General features: G+C 38.6%; 1 protein-coding gene across 1 annotated transcript in view; it reads right to left on the bottom strand.

Annotated features, from left to right (window-relative positions):
* Nucleotides 1–21,563, bottom strand: part of LOC140244939 (uncharacterized protein C5orf34 homolog) — a 61,950-nt gene that overhangs the window by 36,126 nt on the left and 4,261 nt on the right. Inside the window, exons 4-6 of the mRNA XM_072324547.1 lie at nucleotides 14,689–14,898; nucleotides 14,023–14,089; nucleotides 8,568–8,659 (exon numbers count right to left, since the gene is read on the bottom strand). Of these exons, the coding sequence (XP_072180648.1) occupies nucleotides 8,568–8,659; nucleotides 14,023–14,089; nucleotides 14,689–14,898 (369 nt within the window). The remainder of the gene's footprint in view (nucleotides 1–8,567; nucleotides 8,660–14,022; nucleotides 14,090–14,688; nucleotides 14,899–21,563) is intronic.

The raw sequence follows: 21,563 nt of genomic DNA, 5'->3' as shown, positions 1-21,563 counted from the left end.
TTTTCAGGTATTTTCTAGTATATTTTCTGAATACATTATATTATAATGACAGTGGGGCATGAAGCCGGTATTTAATCATCCCTGTCAGAACGATCGTTAGACGGTCTGCCTTGAAAAAAAAAAAGGCCGCTTTTTCGCATGGTTAGAATTCGTCGACTTTTGATGGGGTTCCAGTATAGTCATATTCACAACTTTCTGTACATGTACAGAAAACCAAGGAGGGGGGGGGGGGGGGGAAGAAACATATCTCTTCTGCCCTCATCGGCGTAAGGCCGACGTACCGAGTTATAAAAACCCACGCCTAAGGAAACGGAACAAGGTTTGTTAGTGTGTTTGTGGGAGGGGTGGTTTGATCTATCTAAGGGGCTGGTTTGGCTGGACGTCATTGCGGGGGTAAAGGAGGGGGAAAAGAAGCTTCTTCAAACTGAATTTCTTTCGATGAGGGGGTCTTTTATCATCTTGAACACCGTAATACATCTTTGCCAGCGATGTCGGACAGCTAAAAGTGAAATATTAAATTGTTTAAGCAGTGCCTTCAAGATGGTGCGAGCTTCACGTGAATGTTAAAACGTCCTTGTGTTCACATACATTATTTTTTCTGTCCGTTCGTGAATCACAGACAGTTGGTGGCGCTCTCACGAAAATTTTGTCACGAGCCCAATACATCTCCGCCTCGCCTCCTCCACGCCTGCAATAAGAACAGAATGGAGGTATCCTGCGAATTAAGGTCCTCGGGATATTGGTCAGAAAAGGTTAAGGTGTTTATGACGCATCACCATTATATTGGGCTCGTGTGCGACCAAGGCCGAAATGTTTGCGCGCTGTCAAATAAAACGTTAAATTGAATGTTTGCATCACTGGGGTGAATACTTAATGATCATTTTTTACTCTCCGAGTACGTCATTCCCTGGAAATGTTGGATCCAACTTGCTGAAATGAAAAGAATATGGCTTCGTAGCTCTGTGTTCGTGCTGTCCATTACCGACAATGTATAGACGTATAGTACACGCGCAAACATACTTACGTTTCATTGAGCATTTGATATGGATAATAATACCGGGTAAGGGCATGTCAGCGTTATGACGGGGAAAAAAAAGAAGAAGCAAAACAAAGCAAACAGAAAGAGAGGGTTGCTGTTGTTGTTGTTGTTGCTGTGGTTGTTGTTGTTGTTGTGGTTGTTGTGGTTGTTGTTGTTGTTGTTGTTGTTGTTTTCTTCTTCTTCTTTTTCCAAGAGTTGGGGGTAACATAAGTCAAGTACAAGGAAATCGACGATTGTTTCACGGACATTACATACTAAGTACATCGACGGACGGATGGTATTATGGTGCTACAAGTAAATGTCGGTATGACTGCTGCGGTCCAGCGATTTCGACAGCATAATACCCCCCCCCCATTATATATGGAGGGGGGTTGAAGAGAAACAAGTATGTTCTTCCTATTCACATACATACCATCATACACACACGCGTGCGTTTTGGTTACAAGCACAAAATAAATGCAAAATTACATTTTGGCTAAAATATACTAACATATTTGTCATAAACGTAAATTTTACAGATATTTTTTACGCTTTCAAAGCCTATAAATCCAAGAAATAACCTGTCAATCCTTTCTATTGTATGTCGCATAACACTTTGTCCCAATCCCGAAAGGTAAACTCTACTCTGTATTCACACTGTTATGAAAAGCATACTAAAAGTCAAATACACAGAACATTGAAAGTTTCGTTAAAATCGGTCCCGGCCAAAACAGGAGAGTGTTAGAAGTTTAGCATGCTTCACGAATCAGTAATAGTGGCCATTATCACGATCGCAAATACCGTTGCCTGACAACTCTGCCATGTCTGTTAATAGAGTTTTATAGGATCACTCTTGCTGTCGATATAGCCGCTTTTACCCCTCCTCCCATGGCCATTTTAATTTCTACATCGCTATGTCTCTTAAACAATCTGATGTGAGGAATAAATCTTTTCTATTTTGATTTTTACGGCAAACGGAAAGGTATCAAAAATTTGAGTGCAGACCAGTATAAAAAGCGTGAGACTATGACGTCATCATCTCTATACTGCTTTGCATACGTGACTGTGGCTGACAGCACTGTATGCTATGGGGAACACGTTCGAAACTTTAAAATGTGAACGGAAAAGAAATACAGTCAAACCTGCTAGAAGCAACCTGCCACATGCGGCCACTAAAAAATGCCCCCCCCCCCCCAGCAAAGCCACTAGCTGTCATCTGCCTAACGCAGTCAGCGGCCACCAATTTTGTTTCCCGCGGTAAATATTAAAGGGATAGTATAGTATTGGTTGATGTGAGGATTCAGCCTCTTTTTGCGAGATACTTAGAAACCCCCTTTATAAAATGTTGAAGAGCATACAATTCTAAGAGGAATTCAAATCTTATTTGATGAAAATCGGTTTTGAAATGGCTGAGATATCCAAAAACAAAGTTGGCCGAGATGGGGCTTCAGGATTCCAACTTCTTTGTGAGATAATGAGAAAACCTCTTATGAAATATTAAACAGCACACAATTCTTAAAGGAATTCAATATTTATTTGATAAATATTGGTTTTGAAATGGCTGAAATATCCAGAAAGGAAGAGGTCCTCACAAAAGGTGGGACCCAAATTTCTTTAGGAAACTGTGTTTTAGGATATCTAAGCTATTTCAGAACCCATTTTCATTAAATAAACTTTGAATACCTCTTAGAATTGTATGCTTTTTAAAATATTTCATAAGTCATTTTTCATTATCTCGCAAAAATGTTACATCTGAATTCCCCAACTAAACCAAAACTGTATCATCCCTTTAAGTGAAATCATATGAATACGGCTACAATGGCATACGGACATGTTCTTTCATGTAGGCAATAAACAAGTGCTAATTATCTTGAAATGAGATCACCTAGTCCTTTGTTCAAAGACAAGGACACGCAATGATAGGATCAGTGCAGTACGCTGCCCAAGTATAAATGTGACTTGAGTGAATGGAAGCAATATTAGAAGAACGCATCAGTAAAGTTTAAAAGCATTATTTATCAATTGCAGATGAAAAAAAAACAGCTTTAGTGCCTCAAAATAGTTCTAGAATGTGATTCAGGGATGGAAACAACAACGTAAAAATCTGTGTAATCGATGTGAAGCATTGTTCAATATATAAAATGTGAACAATAGTTATAATAAGATTGTTTCTAGACTAAACCATATTATACAGTTATGGTTTAATGAGAAAAATAGTGATGTCTCCTTATATTTTAGGCTTTATTGCAAATTTTTTATGTGGTATCAAGAGGATCTTTTGTGATACAAATGACCTACACAAATGCATCAAATGTGATAACGCGAACGTTTTTAAAATCATTGCTCCCAATGGTAAACAATACCGTTAAAGAAAATCGAACAATCCCTTCAAAAGTTAAGAAGTTTTAAAATTTCGGTACCATCATCACTGGATGTGAAGACTTCAGCAGTTCCTAACATCACTGCAGGACAACGATATAAAGAAAAATACAAAGAGAGTTCAATATATTCTCACTTTTCTAGCATAATAAAAGAGCAATTGACTCACGTCTTTCAGAAGGCAGGGAGAATTAATCAGTTAAGGGAGTGTGCACTTTTTCAAACAAAAATGAAACTTTGTGGAATTCTCTTCATATTTTCTTTATATCATTGCTCTGCAGTGACATCACAAACTGTTGTAGCCTTCTCATTCAGCAATGGCGGCACCAAAACTTTGAAAATACGTAACTTTTGAACAGACTGTCTAATTTTCCTCAAACTTTCTCTGGTACAAGGTATGTTCCTGTAATATTGCTGCACTCACACATTCAACATATTTAATTGGGTATCATTCCCCTTTAACCCTCTGTGTGCTGTGTTGATTACCTGTCAATAGGATTGTGTGTTAGATTTGTGTACGTTTGACTCTTGGACGCTCAGCAGGAATCGAAAATAGCCACTTTCGAGATGAGATGCTTCCGCCGATTACTCGGAATACATTGGCATTATCGCCGCACCAATGCATCGGTGCTGGAAGAGATCAGGAGGAAAATCGGGGATTATATATGAACCACGGTTCTAGAACAGTACCCCCTGGAAAACCACCCTCCGGATAACTACCACCCGGATAATTACCCCCCAGGAAAATTCCCCCCTAGGGCAACTACCCCCCGGACAGCTACCCTCCAAGGGCAATTACCCTCCAGGGTAATTACCCCCTAGGACAACTACCCCCCGGACAACTACCCTCCTAGGGCAATCACCCCCCAGGGCTATTCCCCCTTAGGAAAACTACCCCCTGGATAACTACCCCTCGGATAACTACCCCTGGATAACTACCCCCTCGGATAACTACCCCCTGGATAACTACCCCCCGGAGAACTACCCCCTGGGTAACTACCCCTCGGAGAACTACCCTCTGGATAACTACCCCCCGGAGTACTACCCCCTGGGTAACTACCCCCCGGAGAACTACCCATGGGTAACTACCCCCCGGATAACTACCCCCTGGATAACTACCCCCCCCCCCCCCCGGATAACTACCCCCCGGATAATTACCCCCCGGATAATTACCCTCCGGATAACTACCCCCAGATGATTACCACCAGTATAATTATCCCCAGGTTAACTACCCCTTCCTCCGATAACTAGACCCCATAACTTCCACCCGATAACTACCCCCTCCGATAACTTCCCGTGAATGATTACCCCGGATAAGTAGGCCTATAACTCCCCCTCCCCTATATAACTATCAAAAGGAAAATTACCCCCAGGACAGTGCACCAATCAATTACCCCCTGGATAACTACCTCCCGGGTCATTGCCCCCCCCCCCCCCAACTTTTACTTTTAATAAAAAGAATATTATTACTATAATACAGGAAACGAAGTTCTTTGTATCATTTGCCAGGAATCATGGAGATGCCATACTTATACTTCATCTTATGAAAACAACATCTTAAGGATTTACGATATGTATCGTTTGCATTTAGGACGATTTATGTACAAGCTTAATTCCTCCCTTCTGTATTTTGACTCTATGTTCATCAAAAACGAAACTGTCCCTGCATATCCTACCCGGTAATCCAGTAAATGTCAATGCCTTTTAACCAAAACTATTTTCGCTAAATCTGTATTTTCTTTTACTGTTCCGAAATTTCGGATTTCTCTTGATAGTAGTATAAAAGAATTTTTAAGTTTGAATGTTTTGTTTATCTGAAGGTTCGCATTTCCGAAGAATCATTATTCCGAAAGTTCATAATTTAAGTTAAAATAATATATTGTTCATTTTCCGAAGGTTCGTTGATCTGAAAATTAAATGAGGTTCGTCATTCTGAAGGTTAACTATAAATCAAAAAAAAAAATAATAATAATAATAATATAGAAAGGTTCACTATTCAGAAAGTTCGTTGTTCCGAAGGCTTTTTCATCCGAAATGAAATAAGGTTCGTTATTCCGAAGAAAGTTTGTTAATGAAAAAAAAAAAATTAGACAGGTTAGTTATTTCGAAGATTTATTTATCTTAAGACGATTATAAGGATTGCAATTCTTAAGTTTTGTTAGTGTACTCACCTTTTTCCACCATGGATTAACGATTCTTTTTGTAATGTTCCGATTAACGAACGTTTTGAATTCCTATCATTTTCGGACTAACGAACCGTATAAGAATAAGAACCATATTTTATCATGGGATTAACGAACCTTTGGAATAACGCCAAAATGTGCTTAATATTTCATTTCCGAACTATTACGGACATTTAGTTGTATCAAAATCTGTGTGTTTTGTCTCAAAGGACTTCGGAACAATGAAACAAACCTGATCTGAATTCAGATTATTGTATTACAATAACGCAAGTTCCCCTCGGAAACTCTGCGTGATACACGGAGTGAACATACAATGATGTGAAGCGTTCGCTCATGCATGCAGAGACGCTATAAAAATGCTTGTTCCGCTACGCATTTTCGAATGCGATCCGCATTTCGTTGTAAATGAGCACATTTCTTTTGTTTTTCTTTGTCAGTGGCGCTCAGAAAAGACTGCGTGGTAACGAAAATTTTGTTATAACCGTCTTCGTTATAAGCGAATTTTGTACCATAGACTTTAATGGCGATAATTTTGGGACCAGAAGTTTTGCTTCGTTATAACGAAATTTCGTTATAACCGTGTTCGTTGTAACGGGAGTTCACTGTATCTTTATTTGTGTACTTCGTCTCTGTCTTAATTTGCTTTCTTTGCATTGTTTCATCAATTTTGTAACTATTTTACTGTTATACCGTTAACACTCATTTCAGAATTGCCCTACTGCATCATTGGGCATTAACAAATAGTACTTATCAAGGATGTGGGAAGAGATTGTCACCTCCTTGGTATGATCACCGCGGAGCATTACCTCCCTTGACAATTACTCCTTATTAAAATTAGGCTCCAACCAATCACCCCTCTTACAGTAGCTCTCCCCCAGAAAATTACGTCTCTCATTATTATATTCGAACAACGTTTGCTATTTGAATTGGAAAAAAACAAACAACATTTTTTCATATCGTCTGGTTTAGTCGAGACCTAACTTCAGGTTTTAAACATCTTTTGGGTGAGATAATTAGAAACCCCTTACGAAATATTAAAGAGCATATTATTCCAAGAAGGTTTCAAATTTTTGTGAAAAAAAAAATACTCTTGAAATGGCCGGGATAAACAGAGCAGCCTATAATGCAAAAAGGATTCTGTCAACTACAACTCTCTATAGATCTATTCAAAAAGAGGGTGCAGGACAAAAGACTTCGTTAACAACTAGGGGTGTTTTGTAAAAAAAAAAAAAAAAAAAAAAAAATACCGTTAAATCGTAATGTTTTACTCTTTTCTAATCAGACTAACTTATATTTGAACTTGATTTCAGTGTCGAGAACACTTAATTTGAAAACTAGCACAATTCTACTTGTATGTAAAACAAGCTGTAATTTTACTCTTATGACAGATTAGGGCACCATTTGATAAAAGTTGCCAGTTATGACATCTTGTTAGTCTCTAATAATTTCAATAAAACCATGGGTTCTGCTTGATTGATAAGCTCGAGTCACTGACTTGTTACCATGGACCTGCTTTGATCGACCTACAACGATTGGTAATTGTGTGGAACTGACAGCTTATCAGGACTGATAACTTTTATAAAACCGTGCCCGGATCCTATCAGAAATTATGGCTTTAATCGAAGGGTCCCTCGCTAATGTTAAGGGAATATGAATTGCAGTGCAATCAACTCTCCTTTTGCTATGTTTATCGTCTAATGTGATATAACGGTAGAAATGGTAAGCCAAAAGAGTAAATGATGACAGTGTAAGAGAAAGGTGCATCTTCTGATATGGTGTTATGAACTTATGGAAAAATTACAACGGGTGGTAACGTTCGGGGGCGGGTGGGGGGGGGGGGTTCGGGGTATGGTTAAGGGGGGGGGGGGGGTAGTAATCCGGGTGGTAGTTATCCTGGGGGTAGTTATCCGGGGAGTAATTATCCGGGTGGTAGTTATCCGGGGGGTAGTTATCCGGGGGTAGTTATCCGGGGAGTTGTTATCCGGGTGGTAGTTATCCATAGGGGTAGTTATCCGGGGGGTAGTTACCCAGGGGGTAGTTATCCGGGGGGTAGTTATCCAGGGGGTAGTTATCCGGGGGGTAGTTATCCAGAGGGTAGCTATCCGGGTGGTAGTTATCTGGGGGTAGTTATCCGGGGGGTAGTCATCCAGGGGGTAGTTACCAAGGGGGTAATTATCTGGGGGGTAGATGTCCTAGGGTAATTGCCATTGGGGGCAGTTGCCCTAGGAGGTAGATGACCGGGTGGTAGTTGTCCTAGGGGGTAATGGCCCTGGAGGGTGATTGCCCTAGGAGGGTAGTTGTCCAGGGGGTAGTTGCCCTAAGGGGGAATAGACCTGGTGGGTAATTATCCGGGTGGTAGTTATCCGGAGGGTGGTTGCCCAGGGGGTAAGTGCCCGGATACGATGAACCACTGCTGGACACAATGAAGAGAAGGAAGCTGCAATGGTTCGGACATGTCACTCGACGGCCAGGCACACTAGCGCATACGGTAATGCACGGTCGGGTGGATGGGCGGCGAGCTCAAGGAAGACCAAGGAGGAATTGGGTGGATGATGTGGGGAGATGGGTGGAGAAGCCGGTGGAAATCTGTAGGAGAATGGCGCAGGATACGGAAACCTGGAGAAGGACATCTCAGTGCCCCAACGGCAGAAATGCTACGGGTGTGACCTGACCTGACCTGACCTGACCTGACCTGACCTGACCTGGACCTGACCTGACCTGAACTGAACTGACCTCACGTTTGACTCATTGACCCATAAAGAGTTAACATTTTTTCCGTAACTCCATCAGTATTGTTGCCAGACTGCTCGAATGAAATGTAAAGAAATTTGTAAGAGTGGTCCAGAGAGGGGTAAAGACCACAGTAGGCAGAAGAGAAGAAGAGGAACACAACTTTTTGGTGTCTTTGGTGTACAGGGGTACAAACCTGCCTTTTGTTACATAAGAATGGTGGCACAAAAAACCCACAAACAAGCACACAAACATACCTTGCATGAAGCTCTGCTGGAACATTCGCACCTACTTCTTCATGAACCTCATCCGGCACACTGGTCATCTGAGAAACAGGGCTGGCTTGTTCCTATTCAGAGTGAGACAGACAGGCAGACAGACAGACAGGACAGAGGACAGACACAAAACACAGAACAGTGTATGTGTGTGGGGTGGGGTGGGGTGGCGGGGGGGGGGGGGAGAAAGAGAGAAGGAAATGGCAAATGAATGGTATCATGAAGATAGAAATTACACACAAAGAAATAAAAAAAAATAAGGTAAACTCATAAAGAGAAGATTTTACTGCATATTTGTAATTTTTCTTAACTCACCTTTTAACCACATAATACAGACAATGAAACTTGTACTAGTAAAACCATGATAAAAAAAAAAGAAAAAAAGATATGACCTGCACAGACTTCGAAGTAACTTCATCCAAGAGAATGACAAAACAAAACAAAACAAAAAAAAACCCCAGAAATCTGAAAGAAAAGCAGTCAAAGTAAACAAACAGTAAATATCTGCTTGGGGTAAATTACATCACAGTTAACCATTGGGAAACAGATTGAGGCTGAATTAATATCAATTTTCACAAGCATGAGTTTCATCTTCAGAAACTGAAATTGTGTGATGGGCATGGTAATATATTTCTAATCTTTTGTCAGGGTATATGAACATTTCTTCTGGATCAGATGTCTCTGAAGTTGTGAAATGCTTCTTGACTGGGTAAAACCAAGGAGCTTATGTTTTTGAAGCTCTTTGGTAAAACTGAGGAAAGCGCTGTGATCCAACAAACCTTCACTATTTGCTTGATATTGTTAAAGGTCACGATGCGAATTACTGGCTATTTCTGGCATAAAAATTCTTTAAGAACTTAATTCTTCAACTGTGGATCAAGATTCTTACTAAGCTTATGATGCCATATAAAATGTGAGTCTTCAACACTTACTCTCTCTCTCACACACACACACTCTCTCTCTCTCTCCTCATAATTTCATCTATTATTACTATTATTATTATCATTATTATTATTATTATTATTATTATTATTATTATTATTATTATTATTATTATTATTATTATTATTATTATTATTATTATCATTGTTATTATTTTTATTACTATTATTTATTATTACTATTAGTAGTAATTGTATCATCATCATTATTACTGTTATTATTATTATTATTAGTATCATTATTACTTATTTGGCATTTCAACATAAAATAAAAACAAAAAGAATATTACATGATATAAATATTGTGGTGATTCTAGGTGCATACAGCTGGTTGCCCCGGAGGGCAAACTTAATCACCGAGGCTCGAGACCATTGCATGTACCCAGAATCAGCTTTATCAATGTAACACAGTTACAAATAATATAAAATAATACATTATTACACGAAAATAGTATGCACTGAATTCAAATACAAATAAATACTTGAACTAAAACTAGAACTATTACTGAATGTAACTGATGCCTCAACCAAACCTGAGGGTGATAGCTCATTCAACAGTTCCTTAATGTTTCCTTCTCTTTTCCTCTCTTGTGAGAGCATACTATGTCTGAAGACTATTCAGAGCACGTGGCAAGACTTCATGTGTTTTCACTCAAGGCCTTGTTTTACCTCAAGTCAGAACGTCCATGGATGCTACCTTTGGATCAAACCTTGCATGTAGCAGGAGACACATGCTTTTAAAAAAAAAAAAAAAAAAAAAAAAGAGCTGCCTTTGGAGATTTCTATCGTACAAAAAAAAAAATATAGATGTTTGTAATTTTTCATGATTTATGACTGAGCCTTGATCTACATGGCATATGCTACCCTAGATGTATTATTCACTGTATAATTGAGCATACCTCAAAGGTTATAAGTGCAGGTATTCTGGTAAAAGCAATGGTATTAAAGCTCTATATGAGAGGGGAAGGACAAACCTGAGAAATGTTTCTTTGAGTGCAAAAGTGGGGTACTTCTTTATTCCTGGGGAATTTCTGGCACTGCACTACCTACTCAGTAATTAGCCACACACTGCACACAGTCTGAGGTAATTATCTAATTGCACCATGAAGGTGTATGCCCATAAATCAAAGCATTAGCAAGGCATTACGGTTCCTTTCTTCAGTGACTTGTTACATAAATAGTTTGGGCATATTCCCCTCTTTATTCCCTCCCCCGAAGGCAACTTTGACGCAATGCAAAAACAGGAAAAATAAAAACAAAAAGCAAAAACAAAAGCTTGAGTGAAAATGATTTTTGTTGTTGTTGCTGTTCCTTAGAAGTATTAAAGACAATTGGATCTCTCACTGTGTCCATATCATTCAGAGCCTTTTGTTGTGAATTACCCCGTTTCATCAAATTATTTTAATTAATGAAAGTTGAAATGATAGCTGTACAACTCTCATGGGGCAGGGAGGAGGGGGGAGGGGGAGGAGGGGGGACTTTGAGCCTTGCAACAGTACATGTACAGTTTTTCCTTGGCTGTGACTTTCTGGACTATAAACTTGTTTTTGTCAAAGTGGGCTAGCCCCCCATCCTGTACTAGCTAGCCCTGCAAGACATTTCCAAGCAAACCAGTGTAACCATAATGAAAAAAATAAAAAAATAAAAAAATCCTACATTGTAGTTTAAGCTAAGCAGACAAAGCCCAATACCCACTGCCCAATCAGAAATTAGTTATTCAGGAATATAAAGAAATAAGTTATTCATTAATACTCATTTTTACAAATGCTAATTGGCAAAATGAAGGGTCTGGCAATTCATACATTGCACAGCAAAATCATGAACATTCACAATATTTGGAATTAAGTACAATGTTGTACACACACCCAAAAAAAAGGTGTAAAAATGGTAGGGTATAAATGATTGTGGCCCAGGACACAGACGAAACTGGATACCAAGTACAACATTCACGCTTACAGCGCAGTTAGGGTACTCATATCCAAAAATATCATTCCACTTTTTGTGTGAACACAAACCAAAAGATACCTGGTAAATGGCTTCACGCTCACAATCTACAATCTGATTATCTTTGTGAAATGACACTTGTTGCATCTAAACAAGATGTAATGAGGTGGGCGGCGTGGTACAAATGTATATCCGATAGCTGCTCTCTGAGAATCAAACTCTCCTGAGCAGTGGGGGTGGTGACTGCTTCAGGCGTACATTAAAATCTAGCATGCCGATCATGAACTGTGAATATGTGTTCCATTTATAGATCTGTAATTGATCGGAAATCAATTATGCCGGGGGGGTTCATAGCATTTTAATCAGTGTCCAGCAATTCACTTTATCTACGACTGTGTTTGGAAAGGGCAGTGAAGACTGGAGGACTTTACTACAATTGATTTACAAAACTGACAATTTGGAATTCATGGAAAGTGGTTTCCTTTACTTAGGCCTCTGTGAATGAAGATTCACCTCATGTCTCTTGCCACAAGAAATCAACTGATACAAACATGTACCTACTACACTTGGACATTGTTCATTGCTCATACGTCATTGATTAATTTGTGCACTTGTTTTTATCAAAAGCGTCAAAAAAACATTTTGAAATGCTTTCCTGCTTTGATCCAGTCTTGTCCACCGACAGCCAGCCCGGATAAAAACAAGACGGCACTTTGAGAAATCTAAAAACTACATGCGCAGAAGATGATAACTCTCTTAAATCAAGAAAAATGCATGTGCAGTTGTAGTGTATATTGCGAAATCATCGCTAAAGCAATTTCATTTGCAAAATACAAGTACTTTACAAGAAAAAGCAAATAATTAGGCAGGTTGACTGTGCTTTTTTAATCTATTTTTTCCCCATTTGTCACACATTGTTTTAGAGTAAATATGGACAGTAACAGCAGACGAAATGCTTGTCACGGACAAAAATTAGATGAGAAACGTGGCTTTCACCTTTAGAAATATGTGGCTGCCAAGTAAAGAAAAAAAGAATAGAGAATAATGAAGCCAATTTTGCAGCCAAATTAGCACCATTCTAACAAGCTGCACGACAGTGACAGTGGTTACAGCAACGGATTGAGCCATTACAATACAGCGCAGGGACATAGAAATTTCCTACTTCATTGATAACCTAACCTGGCCGGGTAATCAGCTTCTATGTATTGTTAGGTTTAATCAACAAGGAAACCATATCACTCAGATTTGAACCAAAATAGCTCTGCATCTTTCTTTGCAAAGATTCTACTTTTGTTTCCTCCAAGGAGCTCTTCAATTCTTATTTTTAGCCTGTCTGCTCCTACATTAATTAGTATGTTCTATATTCAGAAATGGTCAAATTGGAATAGCAAAACAGTAATTGCAAGAAATTAGATAAAAAGAGATAAGAGATGCAACCTTTACTACTTACTGTGTAACTTCCTCCTACTCTTTATGAAAAAAAAAAAAAAAAAAGTATGAAATACGTATCAAGATTACAACGAGAACAATCGGGTCATTGTTAGCTTGCAATAAAATCTTTTGTACTTTTCATGGCTGAACATGACCATCATACCTGGTGAACAACTACCGGTGTTACATTTGTATGTCGATAGCACTAAGTAGTGTTGACCCTATTCAGCTATGAAGAGAATTTACACATAGCACAATGTAAAAACAAAAACAAAAAAAAACAAGAAGAAAAAGAATACATGTATCTTAGTCTGCATACATTGAATCACTATCTTTCATTGGATTACAATTTTTCTTTGAATGTGGTTCTCCTGAGAGCGTGTGAGTAGTCAATTATGCAGCTTTATTCAGCCTTTCTGTTACAGAGCTCAAATTATACTCTCCAAATGTGATCTTATCACTTTTCATACAGGTGTAGGTACCGACATCAATTGCATGTTGACCTCTATCGATGTACATAGGTCAATAAATCACAATTTTTTCACAATTGAAAATAGAACACTTGAGTTATAACAAACTCGGTTCGTCCTCAACAGGTTAATCCAGGCGAAGGTCTTACTCCCATGACAACCCAATTAGAGACACATGGACCTGGAATTCAAGAGGGTGCTATTGATACTTTTGATGCTTGTACATCTGCCATGTTCTGAACATCCAGATAACACTAAGTCATTTGGTGAGTGTGTCAAAAATGGTCAATCTCAATGGTCAATGGTCAACTTCAATCTCAGTTCATCTCTTGATTCTACCGTTGTTCCTGTGTGGTTCAGCGAACAGCAAATCATGCACGACTATTGAAACCTGTACAAAAGAGAGCGCAGGCAATACGTACCTACGATCTACTGTGATTGACAACTAACTAGCTTTATATAGTCGATCTTCGTGATGAAGATTGCAACGATCATCACGTCATCCAACAGCGCTCTCTTCAATCCCATGTCTGTTCCTATTGGTAGCCTCGCTGTGTCCAATGTTAATGGCATTTTGAAGTGGTAGTCCGGAGACGGTTAGGCGGCAGCGACTGTATGCGTGACATGTGACAGGCTGCGGGTTAAACTTACCTTCCAGCAGCAAATGTCCACATCTGGGGTCAGAAACCTTTCACTGACCATCACATACTGCAACAACCTGTGGGGGGGGGGGGAGGGGGGAAGAAAGGATGTTGACCCAATAGGCACCAAAATTCAAGGCTAAGTCTGCTCGACCACTGGAAACCTTAAAACTATACTTTAGAATCATTATTATCCCTATTAGAGTAGAAGAAAAATAATGTTATGTAACTGTGAGAATGAGATTGACATAGAAATGTTGACATGGCTCCTAGAATGCGTGGTACAGATTATGTTATACTAGACCACAAAAAGCATAAAAACCCTTGAGATCAATTTACAGTGCTGTAGACTTCTGCAACTACATATACATTTGTTAGGATCTAGAGATTGGAGTCAAAAGGGGCCTGAGCTTTTGATCCTAGCAGAATTTTCGTCAGGGGCAAAGTGACAAACAGGCAGGGAAAGCAATCACATAACGGACTACACACAACAAATACAGTCAGGAGAGGGCTATATAGGGACACAGAACAAAGAAATCAAAAGGGATGGGTTGAAAGTCAAGGGCAATAAAGGAGCTCAAGATTGTTAAAATCATCTCTGACAGTGCACCCTATTAGTTTTAACTCTAAACCTTTCCACCAATTTCTGTCGTTGGTGACAACATGCCCCCCTCACCTCATGCCTCTATGGACAATGTCCGCAACGCTGTACTCGGAGTGCCGGACATCAGGCGGCAGACTGACCGAGGATATCATGCGTTCCTCCTGCGTTCCTTCCGGCCCCGGTCTGACCAGTCTGAAGAAGGAGCCGCGGCCATCACAGGACACAATCACTGATCCATCTCCGGGGTAGATCTCCACGGCGGCAACCGGGTCTGAAAAAAGCCTAGGCGCAATAATGCCGAGCAGTTATAAGAAGGGCTGCAAAACCCAACAGATCGAAATTCATTCTGAAAGGCGGAAACACAAAGCCCATGAAAAAAAAAGTCAAAGAAACTTGTGTGTGAGTTAAAAATACAGAAATTGCATAGACTAAGTATGCTTTTGAAATCTACTTTATGAAAAAAATATGCATCCATTTTTCATTTAACAACTACATTTTATAACTGAATAAAAAAAAGGCATATCAAATATGTTTATGGCAAGCTAACTTTGTGCACTGATTTAACCCTTTGCTTGTAAGACTTCGGCTTGACTATTAACCAAAGTGACCCAAACTTTAGTACACTCATGAACAATTTTCTATGTGTGCTTTAAATGTCAAAGTGTTAAACTTCTGGTAGCAGTTGGTATTGTTTCCATGACGTTTTCATCCACACTTTCACACTCCTCACGGCTGGATAATAAGAGAAAGGCAACTTGACACAGAACAAAAGAATGGGTCTATAAAAGCTGTAAAAAGAAGACCACTACTCATGTTCAACATCATTCTACCAATCCTACCCCCCCCCCCCCCATAACTACTAGAATTCATACTCAATGTAACATCAGCTTTCAGGGTCACAATTTCAAATCACACTGCACTTGCACTGAATGTGCTTTGTCCAAGCTAACACTATCCTTGGGCTCGTAGTAGTGTAAAATATGCATATATTTAGACCTTTGAAGTGAGCAGCTGGTGTGGTGATTGTCTTTTCAGTTATAATGAACTATGCCTAAGGGGCCGTGTATGTTCTCCACCTAATTAAAAAAAAAAAAAAAAAATCTTGTCTTCATAACTATCACCTTGTGGGTGTGACTCCAAGTGGGTAATTAGTCTATCACCATGGCAACAAACATTTGCCTTGTGCCAGCTAATTCTGAATACCGAATCCAGAACACCTGTGACTGAGGCCTTGCACACATGTAACAACGTCATTAAATGGCTTGTACCGTGCATGTACATGTATACTTGGGTCTATCTTTAGTGCTACTCTCAAAACTTAGATAAGGAGTGCATTTGTCACTTTACACGCATTTCCTCCGCAGTTGGGTGAAAATAGAACACTGGGTTTATTTTTGTCTTTTACAAGATATCAACTGAATTCTCTCTCTTTTTTTTTAGCACATTATTCAATTACAAGTTATTCTGTTCTTGTCTATCAAGTCTTGTTAACTTCTGTAAAGACATACTTACTTCAACAATTCAAAGTTTGATTTGGTACATCTATTTCCTTTCCTCAACTTGAGAAATTAATTCATATCTTGTCAGTGAGAAACACACACACATACACACACATACACGTCCATGGCGGAAACCAAGTACCTATTTTACCACATAAACCGAAGACCTGTGTGTCAGTAGGACTCTTGTCAACCGAGGACTCATTGTTATATTACCATCCAACCGAGGACTTATTACAATAATACTAATCGAGGACCTACAAACATGTATCCCTACATGCAAAAGCATGCAAAAGCAGACTGTTTGGAATGGTCTGCGTACCGAGGACGTCCTCGGTTCTCAGTGTGTCCTCGGTTTAAATGTAAAGTTCGTATGTGTGTCCTTGTTTTACACCATGGGTAAGTGCAGAGACACACACAAACACACAGACAAACATGCAATATCATGATTTCATAACTATATTGAGTTTTTGAGGCATTCGCAATTTGGGAATGCGGTGTACAGTCTAGCTTCTAATTGGCAAAGAAGGTCACTTTATACATGGCTCTGATATGTTTACTTTTAAAATATCTGCACAGGTATTCATATTTCAAAGTGTGTTTAAAGAATATTTTATAATCCATATAAGAATAACAGGGGGAGGGGGTTCACAACTGTACAACACATTTTCTTCTTTTTCGGTTACTTTGGGTTCTTGGGTAATTTTATTTTGTTCAACCTTTTGTATAACATCAGTTTTAGCTGATAACCATACAGGGTGATTGTCATATAACTGTGGTGTGTTGATTCCTTTTTTTTTTTTTAACTATCAAAACCACACAAGCTCTGTTTAGAGAAAGACCAATAACATGTCTTGACCACTAAATACTGCCCTCTATTGGTCAACTGTCATCTAGACATAGGGGTCAAACAACTTTGGCCTATAACATCAGCAGTTTTTATATGACAGTGATCCCTTTTAATCATCATCATCGTCAAAATGACTCCTCCTGCATAGTTATTTGTTATTGGTTGTTTTTTTACCAGTTTCTAGATAGATAAATACAGATACAGTTGAACCTCTCGTATCCGGACAAGTCGGGACCGGGGCTCATCCGGATAAGGGATTTGGCCGGATACGGGAGACTCAATGCTTTATACATGTACATACATACACATGTACTGATGTAGCCCATTGTAGTACCACATGTAGTAATGTGTATACTGCAACCTTTTCATTGTTACATTTGGGGATGTTTGGGGATGTTAAAATGTCTGAGAGTAAGCAATTTGGAAGGAAATTTGATGTTATGTATGTTAATCATGTTGGAAGTAATATGTAATTCATGTGTGTTTGTGTAGGAGTTCTCAAGGAGTTGGGCAAAATCACGGCGAGATTGCGTCCGGATAATAGAGAGATCCGGATAAAGGGAGGCCGGATAATAGAGGTTCATCTGTAGATAGATAGATAGATAGATAGATAGATAGATAGATAGATAGATAGATAGATAGATAGATAGATAGATAGATAGATAGATGGATAGATAGATATTTGCATCTCTCTTTACCTCTAAATTCATTGTCACACATTGTAATAATTTTTTTTTCTATTCTTGCAAGAGGTGAGTGAAGCCGTACATCTTCTCTGTTTTGTGTTTACGAAGTACATTCTATATCCATCTTCTTTATGTTTGTTCCTTAAAGGTCCACTTTACCTTTGGGAGCAATGATTTTCAAAATGTTCAAGATATCACATTTGATGCATATGTGTAGGTATGTTGCATCACAAAACCTCCTACCATATGAAATTTTCACAATAAAGTCTAAAATATAAGGAGATATCAGTATTTTTCTCAATAAACCATAACTGTAGACGGTTTAGTCTGGAAGCATTCTTATTATAACTACTGTTCACATTTTGTGTATTTGACAATACTTAACATCGATTATACGGATTCATATTTTTACAGTGGTTGTTTATATCCCTAACTCACATTTTAGAACTATTTTAAAGCACTAATGCTGGGTTTTTGTTTCATCTGCAAATGGTAAATTATGCCTTTAAAGTGTACCAATACCCTGGAAATCAAATAGCGAGAATACACAAAAACAGCCATAATTCACCTGTGATAGTCCCTGAAAGCATACATATTTCAATAAATTAGACCATATCTCTGCAACAATTTGGCACTTGGCACTTTAAAAAAAATTCCATTCGTGTAGGACAGTAGTCAAGAGGAAAATCTGCCTCAATGTCTCTAAAGACACGACATTCAACTGAGGTCCCCTCTTTGAGAGAGTCACAACTCGTGCAGGTAACAGATCCCGCCTCATTCATTCATCGCAAAGGGCAGCGCGCTAAACCCAGTGAAGTGGTCCACCCGAATACCCTCACCAGAAAAATGGGCCAATGATGCCAACCCCTTGCGGTTCACCAAAGTGACCAGCAATACCCCACAGACTGTATCAACCAAGCACACTGTGCGATACAATGAAGGAGCAGATGAACCTAATTGGCGGGGATGCCGTAGAATGGAAATCATCCCACGAAAATCAAAATATCAGTGAAATTCCAGGCAAAATTTGTTCCTTACTGTCATGTGCATGACAAATATTGTAAACTGAGTTGTTTTATGCAGAGGTTGAAATTATTTTGAAATGTGTATCAAATCTGGTGTCTCCTGTGAATCATGAGTAATCTGCAAAGCACTCATGCTCTTATCATTTTTTTGTTGCTGTTGTTTCGAAAATAATAAACTACTCTTATACAGCCCATATCACTAAAATAAGTTCCTACCGGTATGTGCTTTGCATGTGCGTGAAGGCACAACCTGATACAGATACATAGATAGATAGATAGATAGATAGATAGACAGATGGATGGATGGATGGGTGGGTGGATAGATAGATAGATAGATAGATAGAAAGATAGATAGCCAAGAGAAAACGGTTATTAAATGCAGTGTAGCCAACAAGTTATTTTCACTGGTTCTCCATCTCTCCCTTGACAATCAATGTGTAAATGCTAATAATGTGGATAAATCAACACATACAGACAGAATAGATACAGCGTGGTACATAAGCACTTGTCTGATTGCCTGGGGCAAGTGAAAATCAAATTCAGGCAAGCATTTTTGAACAATGAGAAAAAGTGGGCAAGTAAAAAGTTTTGAAGCCACTTTTTTTTTTCTTATTTCCCCCAACAAACCAACAAGGTCAACTATACAGAAGCCTTGTTGCTGTACTACAGAATCCAAAAAATGATAGCTGTTTAGTGATGCAACACACTTTATATTTCATTTCAGCAACTTTCCAATACTTTTGTACATGAAGAAGCCCCAAAGCAATGCAATGGCAAAACTTGATCAGACCAAGTTTGTTACTCCATTTGGTTTAAGCTTGTGAATCAATGTGTGCCATTTATTCAAATGATTGTGGGGTTTCTTTTGTGTGGTGTTTTTTTTTTTTGAGCCCTTGACTTGCACATGCTTTTCTATATTATTTCCTTATATTTTAGACTTCCATTTCAGGCAGGTAAAATCAATGTGCGGGCAAAAGTTTTGCAGCAAATTTGACAATCTGCTTGCCTAACGGCAAGTGGTAAAACAAAGTTATGTCGCACCCTGGAAAGATAGACAGGTAGCTAGCTAGCTAGCCAGATAGATAGACAGATAGACAGAATAGATAGATAGATAGATAGATAGATAGATAGATAGATAGATAGATAGATAGATAGATAGAAAGATAGATGGATAGATAGATAGATAAATAGATAGATAGTTAGATAGAGACAGATTGAGAGAAAAGTCAAATCTATTCCATTTCAAGCTCGTACAAATATGAATTAATTGGCAGATTGAGTCACGTTCACGTGAGCAACTCTTGTGTGATGAGGGTCAGTAGGTTTTTTAAGATGAAAACATGAAGCCATACATACAGTTCCTGACATTTGTCAAATTGCATGAATTAACTTTTCATATCTGGGACCAAGTTTATTCCAATACACAGGGCTGCACACTCACCCATTTTTTTTTTTCTACTAGTCCAGCTTGTCAATGTTGGACCATTAGGAACCCAGTTTTTCCTTTTTTTTTAAACTTGTGCTAACCGAAGATTTATTGGTCCTATTTTGTTTGTTTGTTTGTTTGTTTGTTTTTATAGCGACTCTGACAACAATATTCATCATTCTTATTTTTTGGACCAGTAAATTAGAATATTCCTAATAAGTAAGTGGCCCAACAGTGATTACCACTGGTCTTGGACCACTAGACCGCCGCCAGTGTTAAGTGTTGCGATACATGTATTGTTTTTAGATATATATGGCAAGATATAAGACAAAATACATCTAATTATTGTAACTTGTGCTGGCACCAATATAATTCAAACGTACCTGTGTGTTCATATGTATAGTGTACATCGCCATACCAATCTTATGATTCAATTTTACACAGCCTCACTCCTGAGGACAGGTAATATATTTCTCTTGTCTCTTGTCCTCTCTTGAAAGATCTGGAAATAAATCATCTATTGATAAAATGCTCAGAGGAAAGTTTTGCTGCATCTATTGGCATTTCACATCACTTTTTGCACAATGTCTATATTTGTTGCTTGTCTTATACACAATGGTTATATCAATAAAGGGTATAATCTTTCCAATCAACAAGAAACAAGCTACAAATTGTAACTTGTCAAGAAATCTTCTTAACATTTGGTAACTTCCTCCACCCAGTCAGCAGTTCTTCAGGAGTGATACTGTGTAAAATTGCGGCATAAAATTGTTATATCACAATGCACGTAATAAATTATAAATTATGATCACCCAGATGAGCTTAATCATGTTGCTACCAGCACAAGTTACAAATATGTATCTTGCCAGTCGGGTTATTATGAAACAACATGCCTGATATGATGAAGAGGGTGAAGTAACCTTGTGTTTGCTTGTTCTTCTTCTCCATTTTTTTTTTTTTTTGGGGGGGGGGGAGGGGGAGGAGTAATGGAAACAATTTTATCCCAGTTGAATTAAGCTTGGTTAGGTTCATTTCATCCCGTGGTAAACTAAGCTATGCCCTGTTTCTATCTATTTTTTTCCATTCTCTGATTTGGCAAGTAGGCACATCCGTCACGTGTGACCTCATCACGATCGTGACATGGTTGTGGATGTGCCCGCTTTCAGGTCAGCTAGCGGAGAATACAGAAGAATGGAATCTTGTCTACTTACACTGTCTTTTTGATGTGTTTTTGTTTTTATCTTTTTTTCTCTCTCCCTCTAGGTTTGATACACTTTACACAGTTGGGATACCCTTAGGGACAGCCTTTTTTGTTGACCAATTATGCAATGCCTGGATTACATTACTGACATTTCTTTGAGAATAACATGATGGCTTCTTCTTTTTCTTCTTTTTTTTTTCTCCTTTTTTTTTTTTTTTTGATTAAATTTTGTATTGATTCATCTTTTCTTCAAGTGTCTC

The sequence above is a fragment of the Diadema setosum genome, chromosome 21, assembly GCF_964275005.1.
Source record: "Diadema setosum chromosome 21, eeDiaSeto1, whole genome shotgun sequence".
NCBI classification, from domain to species: Eukaryota; Metazoa; Echinodermata; class Echinoidea; order Diadematoida; family Diadematidae; genus Diadema; species Diadema setosum.
The sequence above is the reverse complement of the archived record's forward strand: the minus strand, read 5'-3'. Positions and strand labels throughout refer to the sequence as shown.